Below are 21,032 nucleotides of genomic sequence, written 5' to 3'. Positions count from 1 at the left end.
CTCAAAAAGTGGGACTGACAACAGTTAAACAGTTTTGTTCTTCAGCATTTATTAATCTTAGTTAATATTAATTTCTACATTTCAATTATTAAAATCAAAGGTTGTTTTTGTTAATATTAGTTAATGCACTGTGAACTAACATGAACAAACAATGAACAGCTGTATTTTTATTAACTAACATTAACAAAGATTAATAAATACTAATGAACCTTATTACCCCTAAATGAGCCCCATGAACAGCAAGGTCGTACAAAATGTCTGATTGCACATTTTACAAAACATCAGCGTATTGAAACTTTACATGCATGTTCATGACCCTAAATGGGGAAAGGTAAAAAAAATTAACAAAAAACAACATAGGTTAAAATTTCAGATAGCTTGACAAAAGAAACAATAGCTCATTTTTTCCATCTGTGGCTGACAAAATATTTTTTACATATTAAAATAAGCAGGGGAAAGCTCATTTTTAGCTTCATGGGGTTGTAAAAAAAAAATATATATATTATTTTGGGTCTGTACAGTTGCCTTAAAACATTAAAATATGTGGGTCAGATTGACGCACAAACATTACAAACGTAATCGAAATTAAGTGTATACGTGTCAAAACAAATCAGCGTGTTGAAACTTTGTATGCATGTTCATGACCCTAAATGAGGAAAAGTCACAAAATGTCAAAAATAATTTTTCTTGGCATTTTGAATTTTTCTCATGATTTAGACTAGTCATGATGAACATAGGTTCGTTAACCGATATTAACGACAACTCAAAAATCAAAATGAGTCAAATTGACCCGCATAAACAAGAGGGTTAAGTTTGTAACACATCTGAAAATAAAATAAAGACTAAAGCTTCACTGATTTGCACATAAACTGATGCAATGCAATTTAGATGCAATGCCAGCAGAGGGCATATTACACTTGAAGTTATAAATAAACGAGACCTGGGGTGCGTTTCCCGAAAGCATCGTTGGCCAACTATGGTCGCAAGTTCATCGCAATGTCCATTGAACTCTATTGGTAACGAGGGAACTTGCGACCATAGTTGGCTAACGATGCTTTCGGGAAACGCACCCCTGATCAGTTTTTAATGGTTAATGAATTGCAATGGCTGGCTTTTGACTAGTCTTATTTATAGAGCTTTAATTATTTTATTTAGAATTCCATTAACAGTTTTGGTTTTAGTTTATATACACGGAGCACTTTAGGGGACGAACTGGTCTCTCGGTTTGACAAGATGTAGGCTAACTGGCATAAAATCTTTAAAAGATTTGATTTTGTTTGAGGGTTTCTTTGTTTCCACAGAAAACTGGTTTAGTTTCCCACGAGGACAGAGTCAGGAATACGTTCTCTGAACGTTCCGAGACAAGTAGTAACATTTAAAAATGTTACACGAACAAGCACTTAAACTAAAACGTTTCAGGGGTGGAAAAATACATTCCATGAACGATGTAGGCTATAAATACCGTTTTTGTGCTATCATTTTAAATTAATGTTTTGTTAACGTTATCGGAAGAATGTTTGCCAGTTCTTTAAAGTCACTTCCACTTCGCATATCCCGGGTGAGTGTGTGTGTGTGTGTGTGTTCCTGTGCTCGTTTTTGTGTGTGCCTCCCGTTGAGCGGCTTCATGTTCTGTTCCCGTTCCAGAACAACGATGGCGTCATCACTGCGGGACAGAGCGGCTCGAGCAGTGAGGCTGCTGAGACATCAAATAAACCTGGGTCACTCCTGGAGCAAATACACGCGTTTGGGTGTCCTACCAGTGGGATGCATGTGGAAAAACAAGTTTGCATGCAGTTTTACAGCTGTGTCGCCTGCAGCGATCCTCCAATGAAGGAAGCTTCGGTCACATTGTGCGTTATGAGACGTCCGCAGATGGGACGCACCTGTCACTGAACTCTTCCATTGCATTGGGGAAATGTTTCCCTTTCTTGTCTGTTCCCGATGTGACAAGCCAAATACTAGGCCTACTCACTTTATCTCAGTAACCCCCCAGTTATCAGACATTTTTTATTCTGGCAGAATTGGGCTATTTTATAGACCAGGCCTACTTTTATAGTTTTTATTATTCTTATTAAAATGTTTTTTATCGTTTTGGTTTTAGTTAAATAATGGCAAGTATGTATGTGAGTATTTGCAGGCCGAACCTCTTTGAGCTAAAACATTTACTTGAGGTCCCTGTGAGATTTTAAGTTAATATTTCAATAATTTAACAACACATTGACATGCTTTTTCGATGGTTAATGTGGTCACATGACATGCAGTTAAACAAAAAATATTCCATCTTTTTAATACTATATAATATCTTGATTAACTTTTATTTTAAAATTGTTTTATTTGTATTATGATTTAATTAATTATTAGCTTCTCATCAACTCATAAGCCAGTGTGGGAATCCCTGATATATGTCATCATTTGGTCTTGCATGATGCTGCATCCACAAAAGTCAAGCATGTTTAAAGAGGCATTTAAAAACGAATGCCTGATTCATACATCTCACGTCTGCAGTGCATATTAGTGATGCATATTCATATCATATTTATAATGTTCACTGCGTACGCTGATTGTGTAAAACAGACGAGTTTTTTCTTATTTCATAAAGTAATCAAGGTCACGCACCTGTGAAAATACAAAACGTCAAATGTGGAGCACAATATAGCTCTACATGACGTACACAACTATTGTCAATTAGTTGATTATTAAAGGACACACACACACCTATAGCCTGAAGATGTTTCCCAGCAGTGTTTGCATTCTCAGTCTAAGTGGTTAAAGGTAAAGAAGTCTGAGGTGTGTATGACCTTTGTCATCCGGAGTCATGACACATGGATGATTGTTTTATGGAACAGAATGCATTTTTGCACAGTTAAGTGTTTTACTTTGATTTGTTTTTATTTTAAAAAAATGTACAAAAAATTTAACAGAATCCAGAATGCATTTCTGCAAAGTGTAAGTGTTTTATTTAAGAATATTTATTTATTTTAATTTTACATTTTTACCAAAATGACGCAGAATGGAACTTTTTTTCTGAGCTGTTTTAAACTTGACACATTATCTTAAAATGCAAAACGTCTATTTCATGTGACCAACAAGCCCACAATAGACACAATTTTAAAATAAACAAATCTATCATGATAACCACTTGGACATCATGTGCAGGTGGTTTTATAGGGGAGGGATATTCTCATTCTTTAGAGCATTTGATTGGACAAAAGTTGTTCAGGATGATGTCATAAATATTTATGCAAGTCAAAAGTTTTCAAGAAGAGCAAGATTTTACATTTTAACTGCACTGTTAGACATTTTATCGTATTTTTTGCGGTAACTTACTGGCAGCACTATTGCCAGTAACTTACCGTAAGTTCCCCTTTACAGTAGCTTACTGTAAATGTGTTTTAAGGTATGATGCCCTTACTGCAATTTAACTTTACAGTAAGATGCCCTTACCGCAATTTCATTTTACAGTAAGATGCCCTTACCGCAATTTCATTTTACAGTATGATGCCCTTACCGCAATTTCATTTTACAGTATTATGCCCATTTTACACTATTTTATTATTTATATTTTACATGAATGGTATTGAATTTAATCTTGAGTCCATGTACATCAGCATATTCTTTATTCACTCTCACAATCAATTACATCCATTTTATTTATTTATTGTGATGCAACATTAGGCAAGGCAGTTTTATTTATATAGCACTTGATACACTTTGGCAATTAAAAGTGCTTTACACAGTAAGGAATTAAAATAATCACAAAATAAAAGCAAGGAAAATTAAAGTGCCCCTATTATGGATTTTTGAAAATGACCTTTCATGTAGAGTGTAACAGCTCTAAGGCCTCGTTTACAAGTGAAATGTAACCCAATTCTGATTTTTTGCTCATATGTGACAGATCGGATGTGTTCTATGATAGTGTAAACAGAAAAAAAACAACACATGCATTCAGATATTTCGAGATCGGTTTCAGGCCTCATTCATATGTGGAAATAAATCATATATAAATCGGATATGTGCCAATGCGACTGTCATGTAAACAGGCTGATCGGATTTTCTGAGGCATTAGGTTACTTCTCCTAACTCTCCGACATGAGCAACCCCGATGCGCATCCGCAAAGGGATGGATGGCCTGTCGAAGCGTCGTAGGAGAGGAATGTGGACAAACATTGACACAACATATCAAAGGTTGGCTTACTCATCCTAAAATTTCGGACCCACTGCTTCTCGTTAAAGCTCGCCACAATATGCTCCCACCAGTCCTGAGATCTCTCTCGCACACAATAACTGAAGCATATACACAGGCTGCCATGATGGCACTTTTCGTCCTCCTCCGCCTCATAATCATGGTGATGTTTGGCGAACTTTGCATACATCGCAAAGCTAGCATCAAGCATGTTTGTCCATCTGTGTAAGATAATTTAACCCTTTAAGCATGCGCAATGTTTCAGATAGTATGGCAATTGTAAACACATGAATCGGATATGGGTCACAATTGAAAGAACGTGTAAACGGACGGTCAAAAAAAAAAAATCGAATATAGCCAACAAATCAGAATTGGGCATCAAGGCCTGCAGTGTAAACAAATTCAATCATTTAAATTTTGTGAGGTGTAAGCAAAGTTTTTATATATGAAGTTTATATTAATTTGAAATAAAATAAAAATTTATATAAAACATTTATATAATTTATATTGCCTGTATGGGAACCAGTTGTGAATTTGTGTACATATTTAGGTCTATTTATTACATATATATTGTACAATATATTTATTTATTTATTCTGTTATTGGAGAAAATGCTAATATAAAAATTACTCTGGTCTCTCACTAAGAACTAATTTTAAATCCTTCCATCCACGTGTTTTTTTATTTTTTATTTTTTATTATTTATTTTATTTAACTTTTAAACATCCAGTGTTTCATAATCCAAAAATTAAAAATGAGAATGCAGATTCATGATTTTCATCTGCAGAACAAGATGGGGGGAAAAATATAAAACATTATCATATGATATTTTAATGCCTAAAACATAAATACAATATGCATATACAAACTTCAAAAAATAATTTACAGTAGCACTACTGCTTTTGCGTAAACAGTAAAGTACTGTAAATTCAATATACAGTAAGTTACTGTAAATTTCATAAGAAATACCCATAATGCAGTGCATATTACAGTACTTAACCGTAAATAATATAAGTGGTATTTTACTGGGCTTTTTTGCGGTAAGTAACTGTAAAATTGCGGCAAAGTCTAACAGTGTGGATAAACCTGCTAAAACTTGTACAACACATATAGATTGAAGCGACAGACAGGCATGGAATAAAAACACCTTTAAAGCCTAGTGTCTGTAATTACTGTGTCTTTACTGAAAGTACTCGGCTCTTTACAAACTGCAATAAAAAGACGATAATGAATGTTTGAGGAGATAACTCACTATGATCAAACATTCACCTGAATTACGTAGATAAACTCGCCAGTGAAACTTTCCGTCCCTCCCTCCGGCTTCATTAGAAAACTCCCACTTTACACTCCAAGTTTAACTTCACATTAGCACACTGGACTTTGAAATATTCCCAGACTCCGTCGTTCTCTGGGGATTTGTCTGTTTGCAGAGTGCAGTGTGACTGATCTCCTCCTGTGCGAGCTGACAGTGTGGAAGGACATTATCATCATCATCATCATCATCATGAGCAAGGAAGCCCGTCCGTCCTGGGACAGTCCTATGCAGTTTGTCCTGGCATGTGTGTCTTATGCAGTGGGACTTGGGAACGTCTGGCGTTTTCCGTATCTCTGCCAAATGCATGGAGGAGGTAAGATGATTAGTGTTTTACTTTTTCTCCTCATGCTTGCAGTGTAGATTGTTTAGTTATTGACAGAGACATTGATAACAACAACAGAACAAAATATGTGGAATTTGATATTTCTTTCCAAGGGAGTTTTTATTTTATTTTTTGGCTGTTTTAAATCTTAGAAATATAAATAACAACTCTACTTTGTAAAAAAAAAAAAAAATAGCTGTATGTATAAAGAGTTTTTCCTGGATGATTATGTATTTTACACTGTAGTCATTATCGTTATCCTCCGTGATTATGCTCATGGGTGTCTTACCAGTGGGATGCATGTGGAAAAACAAGCATGGCTCTTCAATGCAAGTTTAATCCCTTCAATAACTTCTTTATAAAGGTCTGAACATTTGGACATGAAATGAAGATGTTATTTTGATCTGTATTAACTGCAATGCATACAAAATGAAATGATGTATGATAAAACATGATGTCAGTCGTCTTATGCCTTTAATTTAATGAGCAAAAAATACTTAATGTGGCCATGTCTAAATGAGCTCATTTGTATTAAATAGGACTAAATCAAGCTGAATATATTACATCAATAAAAGATTTTTCACTAGCAGATCAGGTAGAAATAGTTCATAATAGTAAAAAAATGCAGTTACACTTTATTTTAAGGTGTCATTGTTACAGTGTAATTATATATTTAAGTACTGAGTAATATTAATGAACTACATGTACTTACTATAGGGTTAGGGTAGGATTAGAATTTGGTTGAGGGTTAGATGAATGTAATTATGCATAATTTACTGTATTACTATGGTAAGTACATGTAACATATGTAACAAGGACACTGTAAAATAAAGTGGTACCAAAATGGCAATATTTACTTTTTACACTGTGGCTGTTACTATATATTATTAATTAATAGCAATTACTTTAGATTTTCTAGTGCGTCTTTTTATGTTATTAAATCATAAATCATAATGTTTTTGAAACATTTGGTCCTTAAACAAGAACACACGAACACACACACACACACACACACACACACACACTCATTTGGTCAAGTGTAGGGGGATAGAATATACAGTTTGTACAATAAAATAAATCACGTCCATGGAGAGTCTACATACAGATATAAAAACAAGTGTGTGTGAGAGAGAGAGAGAGAGAGAGAGAGATCATGCAGGTCTTTTCAATTTTTCAATTTTCTTTGAATGAAATTGCAGTAAGATAAGTGTTAGATTAGTGAAGTAAGTGTTTTAGTAGTTCTTAGATATATTTGTCTCTTCACTTGTTTGTGCAGAAAGTCAGTGTTCTCGTCAAGAGTTTTATCGTCCCCGACTTCATTGGGCGTCTCATCCAGATTCTCAGCACATATCAGCTGTTCTACGGTCAGATTTAGTGTGGGAATTGTGTGTGGAAGCGGAAAGTCAAGCTGAGATTCCTGCTTTACTTTAGCCGAGGCTCTTCTAGATTCATCTGACAGAAAACTGATTAACATTTCTCCTCCGTTTCATTCGTCTGCTAAACGTCTCTGGTTATGCATTCAGTGCATCTTTGAGGAGCATCTCCTGAATAACAATTCACAAATATTCTGTTTACCGTTTAGCAATGCGATCAAAGTACAAACGTAAAGGATATGTTATGCGCAGTCAGTCACTGCTGATTTGCATGATGCTGTCAAATATTCCAAAATTCCCTTATGATCCAGAGTAATCCTGTTTTCCTGTGAGGATTAGAGCGAGTTAGAGCTGCTCAACCTCCAAAGTGCTCAAATTTACACTGTAGCCTACAAATAACACGGAATGTACCTAACATGATTTTCAGTAATGAAATGTTCTTAGTAATCACATTTTGCATGACATAAATGCATCTAGAATTTGCATGTTTTTAAATTATTTCAAATTTCATATTATGAAAGTAATTTCAAAATGGCGATTTCATGAATAATAACCAACTTTATAATCTGTATCTATAAATTCCTGAAATATGCTTAGGTCTCTATAAACTGATTTGTTAAAGTGAATTATACAAATGGCTGAAAAAGTCATGGAAATTCTCTGGTAAAAAATGCATGAAATCCATCCAGTGCTATTTTAGTATCACAAATATGGTATTAAAGTTTTTCTTTATATATATATATATATATATATTTATATATATATATATATATATATATATATATATATATATATATATAATTTATTTTTTTAATTTAGTTAAAATTGTAGTAAATTTTAGTGTGATTTAGTTTTTTTTTTCATTTTTATTATGTCTATATAGTTTATATGACATTTTAGTTTATTTAATGCGAGTTATTTTAGAACTTTAACTTAACCTAAATGAAAATTAGAAATGTTGCCTTGGAAACTAGCTGAAATAAAATATGTTTAAAGTTTTTATTTATTTTTATTTTATTTTATTTCAGGTAATGTTTATTTTCATTTCAGCTAATGAAAACATTTTTTTTTTTTTTTATAGTTTTACATTGATAAGTTTTAGTCCTTTAGTCCTCATGAAGCCACACAATGATGAAATAGGTGTTGATAAAGAGAGATAAAGAGAGATAAAGAGAGATAAAGAGCTCTAGAAGGCTACTGGTTAGTCACCATGAAATCAAAGTTCTTATTTTTTTATGAAATATTGTCATATTTATTCTCAATGATTTATCCATGCACATCACTTTTTTTTTTTAATGCATGTTACCCTTGTAATCTCTAATCAAATTAACTCCTCCCTCTTGCAGCAACATCTCTTCTCTGATGATGCGTTTGCTGGCGCGAGGGCGGGGCCACCTGTCAATCACATAAGATCAACCAATAGCAAACCACAACCATCCATTCAATTCCCCAATATAATTTTTCTTGTTCCAAAAGCCACTTGACTTAAATATACGTCACAATAGGGAAGGAAAGACGATCGCAACTTCCGTTTTATGCTGACTTTAAAGTGACCTTTTTTTTAATGTGTGTTTGTATTTCTCCAGGTGGGTTTCTGATCCCGTATCTGCTGATGCTGGTTCTGGAGGGGATTCCTCTGTTCTGCATGGAGCTGGCCATCGGGCAGAAGATGCGTCTGGGCAGCATCGGAGCGTGGACCGCCATCAGCCCGTATCTGGGTGGACTGGGTCAGTGTCCCGTACTTCACTTACAAGACATTTAATGCCATAAAATGATCAGATATCATCCTTTATCATCCTCATCTGTACATGCATTGTTCAGGCATTGCCAGTGTTGTGACCTCCATGTACTTGTGTCTGTACTACAACGTCATCAACGCCTGGAGCTTCTGGTATCTCTTCCATTCATTTCAGGTTAGTTTACTGAAAAATAAATGTAGATGTTTCTATGAAGAGAATAATGTTTTTACACTCTATAAAACACTGGGTTGATTTAACCCAATTTTAGGTCAAACACTGGGTTAAAAAAATTAATTAAAAAATTTAACCCAATGGCTGGGTTTGTCCATATTTGACCCAAATTTGTGTTAAAACAACCCAGCATTTAGAGTATATATGGGCTTATCAATTATCCCAATGCTGATATAAAGAGATGAGGAAGGCCGATGGTCAAAACCAACATTTTATGCTAATTCTGCAAAATGGATTTTTCACTGTAAAATCAAATGTGGATTACACTTTTATTGACAGCTAAAAGCATCATCAAATTCATCAAAATTCTTTCCAGTACAATCTTACAACATACATTTATTTGAGATGCAAAATAACATGCGTTTTGGGAGAAATGTATTAAAATTAAGTGATTGTTTATGCTTAAAACAAGGAAAATATTAAGTTAACTCAATGTTATGTTTAAAACTAAATAAAAAAATCAGTCAATGGCATAATCTGAAATAAGTTAGATATTATTTCTCATTTTAAGCATAAACAATCACTTAACTTTTATCAAAACAAGACTGTTATTTTGCATCTTAAGTAAATGTATCTTCAGTAAAGAATATTTGTACTGGAAAACGAGACAAGAAAATCACTTTTTGATGTGTAAACCAAACTAAACTTTGTTACTTATGCAGAAAATGGCAAAATAATCTAAAATCTTAAAATCTATTCAGTGTTGAAGAGTAAAACTAAAATGAGAACTTTTTCTTAGTAGCTCGTAATTCATTTCTGAAAAGATTTGCTTGACTCAAGTGGAACTATAATGAGTATGATCTTGATGAAGTTGTTGTCCTGGATCTGTGGCTCATAAACGTCTTGTGGTGTTAATGCGTCTGCAGTCAGTGCTGCCCTGGGCCGAGTGTCCCGTCAACAGTAACCGGACGGGGTATCTGGAGGAGTGTGAGGTGGCTTCACCCACACAGTACTTCTTCTTCCGCGAGACGCTGAACATCTCGTCCTCCATCGATGAGAACGGAGGCATTCACATGGGCCAGGCGCTGTGTCTCCTGCTGGCCTGGATCATCGTCTACCTGTTCATCGTCCGAGGGGTCAAATCTACCGGAATGGTGAGACTAAACCGTCTGATTCTCAACTGGTGACGAACACCAAAAACGTCTGTTGTACAGAAGTAAACAGAACATCCTTAACATCAAACATTGAAATGGATTCATATGTTTTTGAATTGACTAATTATGATCTTTTGAAAGGTTTGTTTTTATAGTTTAATTGTCGGATTTCACTTCATAAATCATCATAATCACACACACACACACACACACACACACATACATATGTATGTGTATGTGTGTGTTAGTGTGTATGATGGTATATATATATATATGTACACACTACCGGTCAGGTCAAAAGTTTGCAAACATTAAGGTTTTTGAAAGTTTTTGAAAGAAGTCTCTTAATCTCATCAAGGCTGCATTTATTTGATCAAAAATACAGTAAAAACAGTAATACTTTGAAATATTATTACAATTTAAATTAAATATTTTTTTAAAAATATATATTTTAAAATGTAATTTTCCTTTCTAAGTTGAATTTTGAGCATCATTACTTCAGTCTTCAGCGTCACATGATCCTTCAGAAATCCTTCTAAGATAATTTCTTATTATTATCAATGTTGAAAACAGTTTTAGCTGCTCTATTTTTATATATATATTTAAAAAAAATATGTATTTAAAAAAAAAAGAAAAGATAATACACTGCCATTCTAAAGTTTGGGGTAAGCAAGATTTAAAAAAAGAAAAGAAGAGAAAAAAATAAATTGTACTTTTATTTAGCAAAGGCACATTAAATTGATTAAAAAAAGACAATAAAGAAATTTAGAAATAGAAAGTTCTATTGATAATAAATGCTGTTCTTTTGAACTTTATATTCATCAATGAATCCCAGAAAATCAGTTCCCACAAAAATAAGAAGCAGCACAACTGTGTTTAACATTGATGATAATCAGAAATGTTTCTTTAGCACCAAATCAGCATTTTAGAATGATTTCTGAAGGATCATGTGACACTGAAGACATGATGCTTTGATCACAGGAATATTTTAAAATAATAATACTAAATATACTACTAGAGAAACCAGCTAATTTACTCATTTCATTTAGTTCCAACCCGTTGTACCGTTGACCTTCCTCCACAGGTCGTGTATTTTACAGCTACGTTTCCATATGTGGTTCTGATCATCTATCTGATCCGTGGTGTCACTCTACACGGGGCCTGGAACGGAGTCAAGTACTTGTTCACACCCAAGGTAAGAAAGTCCAGATCATTGGTTGCTTCTTCATTGATTTCTGAGAGTTGAGTGTGCATTAAACCCGTGTGTGTTTAGCTGGAGCAGTTAGCAAACCCTCAAACATGGATCAACGCTGCCACTCAGATCTTCTTCTCTCTGGGTTTGGGCTTCGGCTCTTTGATCGCCTTCGCCAGTTACAACCACCACAACAATAACTTCGAGAGGCAGGCCGTGGTCGTGTCACTCATTAACAGCGGCACGTCTGTGTTCGCCAGCATCGTGACCTTCGCCATCTACGGCTTCAAAGCCACCTTCAACTACGAAAGCTGTTTGGAAAGGTGAGACGCCAGCGATGTTCTGACATATGTGAGTTTGAACATCAGGTTTAGTAATTCTGTGATCTTATCGAGAGATTAACAAACATGTGCAGAATGAATGATCGTTCTCTCATTATTTTATTCCATCAAACATTAAACTGAATGCTGGCAGTCGGTTCATTTTATGATCTCTTGGCTTCTCTAAGTTTATCTTTAAGCTTGTTTCAGAAAACGTCTTTCAGAATGTTTATGACATTATATGGAAACTATTCATCCATCACTTATTCACAGAACTCTCTGGAAAAAGAAGAACATGTCATGAAATCTGCAACAATAATGATGGTTTTCAAATAGGTTTCCTATAAAACACTCCCCTCATCTGTCATTGGACTCATTCACTGCCCTAGTGAAAAATAAATAGAATAATAAATGTTTTTCACATAGATTTTAATATAAGTACACTAGAAATACCTTTAAATATTGATGTACTTATTTAATAAATGTACCCAGCTATTGTACTTTTGGTATAGTAAATTGATATGCTTAAAGTCTTCTAAATCTGAACAACTAATTTTGCTATAAAGATATAGACCTACTTAAGTATATTTGGTTGTGCTAAAGTGGAACTATTGCAAGTATACTTCAGGTACACTTTAAATATCTTGCATTTAAAGATATTATACAGAGATCATACTATCCTTACTAATAGTGATATTAAACACATTTTAGGCTTAATATTATGAAATGTGCATTGTGCAATGAAGAAGTAGGCTACTCCAAAAAATGTATTATAATATTAATATCAGTAAGTCTCAAGCGATATGTTAATGGATTTGTATTATACTTAGTATGAAATAAATGTATTTTAAATAATAAAGTTTTTTTCCACTAGGGTGTGTTTACATGCACACAAAATTCTGTTCAAATTCAGGTTGCAGCCTTATTCTGAATATGATGTTTAAATGTGAACATGCATCTGAATATCCCTGTAAACGTGCTTGTTTTAATTTGGGGAATCAAAATATCGTCTTAAACTGAGTCGGACAAAAGTAAAAAAATAAAATAAATAAATAATTTCAAATACTCCTTTGCCCGTGAGCACGGAAAGACATCTGGGACTCTGAACATCAAATTGTGATACAAGAAAGTATTTTAACATCCAAAAAAAGTACACAGACAATTTATGTAATATGAGTGTTATCTGCTCAATAAACAATGTAGATGAAACTCTTGTAATTTCCCAAGGAAGCTCTTCAGATCAGTTTTCAGAAAGCATTTTCTGTTGATCCAGGATGAGGCTGTTACTGCTCAACACCTTCGATCTGTCTGAGGACACCATCAGCGTTGAGAACATCAGCTCTTGGATCAGTCATTTGAACTTCACTCATCCTGAGAGGTTTGCAGCCATCGCTTCAAAGATCGAAGAGTGCAGTCTAGAGGCGGAACTGGACACGGTAAACTGAGCTGTTTATCACCGCATCAGGAGATCACTGTCCACATTACACAGCGACAGTGATCAATGACTGGCCAATTTACTGTCAGAATTTTATATATCTATTTCTGCTTTATTTTATTTTATTTTATTTTATTTTATTTTATTTTATTTTATTTTATTTTATTTTATTTTATTTTATTTTACACTGTAAAAAATTATTGTTGGTTTAACTTAAAGAAGTAAGTTACCTGGTTGCCTTAAAATTTTGAGTTCATTGAAAATAAAATATTGAGTTAATACAACAAAGAGATTGGTTTAATAACTAGAAACTCAAATTATTATGTTATCTGAACCACATTAATTATCTAAGTTGATTTGACAAAAGATTAAAAGTTGTGATAACAAATCATGAAAATAATTTTTTACAGTGTTAGGCTTACTTATTACTCTCTCTATATTTGTATTTTTGTTCACTCTGTTTACTCTTTGTCCACTTTTTCTATTTGTTTTTCTTTTCTCCTATTCCCTTGTAAATCGACCTTGCCCATACAGCAGAAAAATATGTTTTCAGATATATTTTTAAATATATTCCAAAATATAAAAAATGTCAATATGGGTGGTAAAAATATATTTGTATAAATATTTTTCAGAGAAAAAACATAAATAAAGTGATACAATGTAGCAGAAACATACCATACAAACAATACAAAACAGATATATATATATAAAAAAAACAATTACTTATAAACTTTATATGGTAAACTTGTCAGTCTTTGGTTAACCCTAACCCTAACTCTTAGTGTAAAAATCGCTGTGTAGCGATACAATACAGTACCTGTCAAATTTTGATCAAAGCTAAATTTTCAGCATCATTACGCCAGTGTCACATGATCCTTCAAAAAACATTCCAATATGCTGATTTGCCTTTCTTATAAAAATAAAACATTTCTTATAATGATCCATGTTGAAAACTGCTGATTTACATTTGGAAACAATGATAACATTCAAACATTTGTGGTAAGATTAAAAAAGAGAGAGAGAAATTAATACTTTTATTCATCAAGGATGCATTCTAATTGTAAATGTGTGTGTGTGTGTGTGTGTGTGTGTGTGTGCGTGCGTGCATGTGTGCGGGCGCACGTGCGTCCGTGTGTGTGTGCGTGCGTGTGTGTGTGCGCAGGCGGTGGAGGGCACCGGTCTGGCGTTCATCGTGTACAGTGAGGCCATTAAGAACATGCCTCTGTCTCAGCTGTGGTCTGTGCTGTACTTCGTCATGCTGCTGCTGTTAGGGATGGGGAGCATGCTGGGAAACGTCACGGCCATTATCACTCCACTGGGAGACCTCAAGTTTCTGTCACGCACACTCAGCAACGAGACCATCAACGGTAAGAAGGATGCAGCTGGTGTGTCACTGGAACGAGCTGGTTAAGGTGTGTATCACTGCAGCTTGACCAGCAGAACCCAGCATGAACGCGCACTAAACTTGCCTTGTACTGGTCAATAATGTAGTTTGAACTGGTTTAACGGCAGCTATGCTGATGGCTGATATGTGACCACTGTTAGATCACTGTCTGTCAGGTGAAAACCTTGTCGGCTTAGCTGATTAAGTAAAATGATAATATTTCAAATTTTTGTAGTGAAATTTTAGTAAATATTATATTACATTTTTTTTTTTTTATGAGCCTGCATCACAAAACCATCCCATCTTTTGTTCATTCATTCATATCATGCAGTCCATAATTCATCTATTTTTGGTTTATATATATATATATATATATATATATATATTTATTTTTTTATTGTATTTTTTTGTATTACAAAACTATCCCAATGTTAATTCATTCATTCATCTTTTTATTTATGTATTTGTAATTTGTATTACAAAACCATCTGAATATTCTTGATGTTGCTTAATTTCTCATTAATTAATTAATTCATTCTGGGTTTTTTTGTTTTGTTTTTTTATTTGTATTACGAAGCTGTCCCAGTTTTCGTGAAGTTAATTTATTAATTAATTATTTATTTATTATTTTTATTTTATTTGTATTACAAAACCATCCCAATATTCTCGATGTTACTTAATTATTCATTCATTCATTCATTCATCTATTTATTTACTTTACACAATATATTGTTTGATGTTTTTTTTTTGTTTATATGTTTGTTTGTTTATACGTTTGTTTGTTTGGCAGGGGCAATTATACAGAATCGCGCTAAACTTTTTTGCTTAATTATGATCATATGCTCTTTATATTTCTGCCTCTTTCTAATTCCTAAGTGAAATCATGTGTGTTCAGCGGTATATGTGTTTCATGAGCGCTTCTCTCAGGTCTAGTCTGCTTTCTGATAGTTTTCCTCTGGTTTCTGCCAGGTCTGGTGTGTCTTCTCTGCTTTCTTCTGGGTTTCGGCTTCACCAGCCGTTCGGGCAACTACTGGTTCACCATCTTCAATGAATACGCCGCAACGTTTTCTCTGCTCTTCATCGTCCTCATTGAAGTCATCAGTGTGTGTTACATCTATGGATTGAGAAGGTGAGAAACTCAATGACTCTTTACTTTACAGGCTCCAATCATGAGGGCTGAATTCACTTTAAAAGCACAAAGTAGGGTGCAAAACTCTTACAAAGCATTTCATTTTCAGTAAATGCAGTTTCTTTCAGGAATCCTTCCAACCTCAGAAGGTCAAAATTAATATTTTACATTTTCATGATTAAAAAAGCATCTGTCTTTTATAATCGTCAGGGCTAAAGTCTGCAGCATTTAAACTCATAATATTCTTACTGTTTCTCGTAATTCTTCACTGTACGTCACATAATCATCTGTAAATGTGTTCATAAGCTCTGCACAGTTTAAAACTCTTTGAGGATTATAATAATGCTGGTTATTATGGTTGTTTTTCATACATGCATGTTCATTTAGGAAATTCCTGAACTGAGAACGCTTGATGGAAAACAAACAAAACAGTTTTTAAAGTGTTGAATTTAAGCAATTCAGTACATTTTTAACAAACATTCTTCCAGTAACGTTTATAAAACATTCATGCAAAGTTATCTGGTCATTAATAATGTTCAGCACAAAAACATTATTTATACATCATTCACGGAACAAAACATGAAACATTTAGTTGGACGTTCATGTAACGTTTTTTTAATGTTACTTGTTTTGGAATTTCAGAGAACATTCAAAAGTAACAAACGTTTGAGAAATGGAATGTTCTCTTTACATTCGCATAACCAAGAAAAAGCCTTTTTAAAACATTTTCAAAAAATGATATATTTCTTTCAGAGAGCATTCCGAAATAACGTTTTTACAACTTTAATAATATATTTTTGCTAGCTGGGATTCCTGAACTGAAAATTGACACTCATGAATTGAAAGAAGAATTGAATTTTTGCGTCGTGAATTCGACTGTTGGAGGATATTTGTATGGAAAAGCATAATCAGGTTTTTATAATCCCCATTTCTTCTACAAAAATAACCAGGAAAGACAGATATTTTCTTATATAATACTTGCAGCCAGTAAAAATAGTGATCACTATCCTCCAACTAAATATTGTTGGAGTAATTAAGAATTAATGAATAATGAAGAATTGTTAGCAAGTAATATTTTTTATTTATTTATTCAGACCCAATATAAAATGTTGTGCCCATAAGTGGCCTAAGAAATGTCTTTGTCTTGTATGATCCATGCGCTTTCAAATACTTGTATTTAACCCTTAATATAGTTTGGACTGATGAAGTATGACTGAAAGCCAAACATACATGAATGCAATATGAGATAAATAAAATATTGCCTATGCTAACTTTGTTATTTGTTCTTCTTTGAACCTTGTAAAACTAAAAAAGGAAACAATTATTCAGTTTTAAAAAAGCACAGATTTTCATGTCTCTGATGATTTTGATGTTTGATTTATTGTTGTTCATCTTCCACAGGTTTGAGAAAGACATCGAGGACATGTTGGGGCATCGGCCGAACTGGTACTGGAAGCTGATGTGGGCCGTGATCAGTCCCGTACTCCTCATCAGCCTCTTCATCTTCTACATCATTAACTACATCCGGGGCGGGACACCGACCTATCAGGCCTGGGACAAAGATCTGGTACGGCACGGGTCAAACTGGGAAACTCCAGGGCATTTAGGAGTGGATGACAAACTGACATTGAATTAAATCGTGCAAATGAAAAATGAAACAATACAAATGTAAAATCGAAAGAAATATCAAAATAAACCACAGGCTAAAAATGGATTACACCATGAAAATGTAAAATGAAAAATATTTTTTTAAATAAAACAATCAAAATAAAACTTATAAAAATAAATGAAATCATGTTAAATTATAAAAATGTCAACTGAAAATATATATTTTTTAAATGAAAAACAATTCAAATAAACTACTTAGTAAAAATTACATAAATTATAAAAATGTAACATGAATTTTAAAATAAATAAATAAAAACAATCAAAATAAAACACGGTAACACTTTACAATAAGGTTTCATTTGTTAACATGAGTTAATGTACAGTATTAACATGAACTAACAATGAGCAATACATTTGTTACTGTATTTATTAATCTTTGTTAATGTTATTAATAAAAATCCAGCTGTTCATTGTTTGTTCATGTTAGTTCACAGTGCATTTACTAATGTTAACAAAGACAACATAATGTTGTTATAATGTATTAGTAAATGTAGAAATTAACATTAACAAAGATTAATAAATGCTGTAGAAGTGCAGTTCATTATTAGTTCATGTTAACTAAAGTAGTTCACTAATGTTAACTAATTGTAAAGTGTTACCTAAAACACTTAGTAGAAATTAATTAAATCATGGAAATGTAAAATGAAAACACTTACTAAAATGTACTTAAATTATAAAAATGTAAAATAAAAATAAATAATTTTAAAATGAAAAGAATCAAAATAAAACCCTTAGTAAAATAAATTAAATCGTGAAAATGTAAAATTAAAATAATTTTAAAATAAAAACAATAAAAACACTTACAATTACATTCATTATAAATTTTTTAAATGAAAATAAATAATTCTAAAATACAAACAATCAAAATATAACACTTACTAAGAATTACTTAAATTATAAAACTGTAAAATTAAAAAAATTAAACTTACTTAAAATAAATAACACTTTACAATAAGGTTTCATTAGTAAACTACTTTAGTTAATATGAACTAATAATGAACTGCACTTCTACAGCATTTATTAATCTTTGTTAATGTTATTTTCAACATTTACTAATACATTATAAAAATCAAAAGTTGTATTTGTTAACATTAGTTAATGCACTGTGAACTAACATGAACAAACAATGAACGGCTGGATTTTTATTAATAACATTAACAAAGATGAATAAATACAGAAATAAATGTAGCCTATTGCTCATGGTTAGTTCATGTTAGTTAATACATCAACTAATGTTAACAAATGAGACCTTATTGTCAAGTGGTACCCAATTAAATTAAATCATAAAAATGTAAAATTTAGTTTCCAATAAACTCTTACTACAAGTTAGGCTAGTTAACCCTTTCATGCATGAATTATGATAACCTCAGTCAGGATTTTTTTTTCCTGTGTGTTTTTATTGCTCTGAAAAACAAGATTTGAAATGTCCACTTTAATGAACAGCATGCGTTTATGATTTAAACCTAGGATATACTGTATTAAACATAATACAGTAATAACACAGCAATATTGTGTGTTTAACAAACCAATCAATAAAATTATATAAAATCATGCGAAAACTTCATACAAGTTGAACTTCGTGTATCTTTGATATCAGAACATGAGGACGTGATTCCATCAGAGATCTCTCAAGGTACAACTGTGGATCAAAACTCATGCAAATGCAAGAAAGTGCTTTTTGAGATAGCCGTCCACTGTAGTGACCTCTGTACATGAAAGGGTTAAAGAATTAGTTCACCTAAAAAATGAAAATTTCCTGATAAACTACTCACCCCAATGCCATCCAAGATATGCATGTCTTTCTTTCTTCAGTGGAAAATAAATTAAGTTTTTTGAGGAAAACATTTCAGGATTTTTCTCCACATAATGGACTTCAATGGCAACCAGAATGTTGAAGTTCAAATCAATGCAGTTTCAAAGGGTCTCTGAAGTGCTTCAAAGGGCTCTGCATGATCCCAGCTGGGGAATGATCTAGCGAAACGATCATTTTCGATCAACGATCGAAACGATCAAACAAGTCATTTTCTAAAAAAAAAAAAAAAAAAAAAATGTATATACTTTTTAACCACAATTGTTCGTCTTGTGCTGGTCTGCGATTCCATCTCATTTTCTCCTCCAACTTCAAAATCATCCGACATCTTTGTTTTAATTAGGGCTGTGAAATGATTAATCGTGATTAATCGCATCCAAAATAAAAGTTTGTGTTCACATAATATATGAGTGTGTACTGTGCATAATTATTTTGTATATATAAATACACACACATGCATGTATATATTTAAGAAATATTTGCTTAAATATACTGTATATATAATTTGTATTATATATAAATATTTTATGTATAAATAAAAAAAAAATCTTAAGTATATACATGCATGTGTGTGTATTTATATATACAAAATAATTATGCACAGTACACACACATATATTATGTGAACACAAACTTTTATTTTGGATGCGATTAATCGTTTCACAGCCCTAGTTTTAATTTATTATTATTATTTTCTTTTTTTTCGTGACCTTTCCAACGTGATGACGTAATACGTGGCGCGTCGCAGACCAGCACAAGACGAACAATTGTGGTTAAAAAGTATATAAATTTTAATTTTATTTTTTTAGAAAATGACCGACCATTTCGCTAGATAAGACCCTTATTTTTCGACCGGGATCATGCAGAGCACTTTGAAACTGCATTGATTTGAACTTCAACATTCTGGTTGCCATCGAAGTCCATTATGTGGAGAAAAATCCTGAAATGTTTTCCTCAAAAAACTTAATTTATTTTCCACTGAAGAAAGAAAGACATGAATATCTTGGATGGCATTGGGGTGAGTAAATTATCAGGAAATTTTCATTTTGAGGTGAACTAATCCTTTAAATCATAAAAATGTCAAATGAAAATAAATGGTCTTATAACCAAACAGTTGTAGGTTCAAAGCTAAGCAATGATTAGATAAAGACTGTTTGTTTCTTCCCTCCTCTGTGACGCAGGGTAAGTCAGTGGTGAAGGAGTATCCGGTGTACGGGCAGGTCTTCATCGTTCTCCTGCTGGTGTCTTCGGTCAGCTGTGTCCCGCTCTCGGCTCTCTACGCCTTCTGTCGGAGGAAGCAGAGAGGAACACCCGTCCCTCCGCAAACACTCAACACAGTGTCCTCCGACATCTGAACTCAAAGACTCGTGGAAAACACACACGTTTGGGACCATTTTTACTTTGTGAGCTGGAGAAACGATATATATATTTCTGTATCTGACTGATGCATCCTCGTGTTATGAACACTATTAGGGCTAAAACATTTTTACATTTACATTTGAAAATCTGATTCATCAAAAGGACTTTTTTCTTTTCTTACGGCAACAATAAAACTATTTATACATTATATGAACAGCAGACACATTTCCAAACACTGAATATCTGGACTGTGAACTACAGTAAATGTAGTACGAAACAGTATGAAATTGTGTAAAACTATGTGTAAATAACTTTTTGTATTATTTTAGTAGTAAATAAAATTTTGTACGTCAAATCACAATTTTTTGGATGCCTAATGAACAAATGAATGAACGTTTTCCCCTGTATTTCATTATTTTTTGCTCTTTATTTTTATATATATATATATAGTATATAGAGCGAGCGAAAGATGTGGTGT

The 21,032-nt window shown here is 33.0% G+C and overlaps 1 protein-coding gene across 1 annotated transcript; it reads left to right on the top strand.

The window, feature by feature from the left end:
- Positions 1–5,526: 5,526 nt before the first annotated feature.
- On the top strand, positions 5,527–20,956 carry slc6a20 (solute carrier family 6 member 20). Its single transcript, XM_084088621.1, has 11 exons — positions 5,527–5,811; positions 8,780–8,920; positions 9,015–9,106; positions 10,030–10,257; positions 11,342–11,452; positions 11,531–11,772; positions 13,043–13,205; positions 14,367–14,571; positions 15,558–15,717; positions 17,119–17,284; positions 20,377–20,956. Exons 1-11 carry the CDS (start codon positions 5,688–5,690, stop codon positions 20,548–20,550), a joined length of 1,806 nt encoding a protein of 601 aa, XP_083944747.1. The 5' UTR covers positions 5,527–5,687; the 3' UTR covers positions 20,551–20,956.
- The last annotated feature ends 76 nt before the right edge of the window (positions 20,957–21,032 follow it).

The sequence above is a fragment of the Abramis brama genome (assembly GCF_963993115.1).
Source record: "Abramis brama genome assembly, chromosome: 17".
In the NCBI taxonomy this organism is placed as follows: Eukaryota; Metazoa; Chordata; class Actinopteri; order Cypriniformes; family Leuciscidae; genus Abramis; species Abramis brama.
This window is presented reverse-complemented; position numbering and strand designations above follow the sequence as displayed.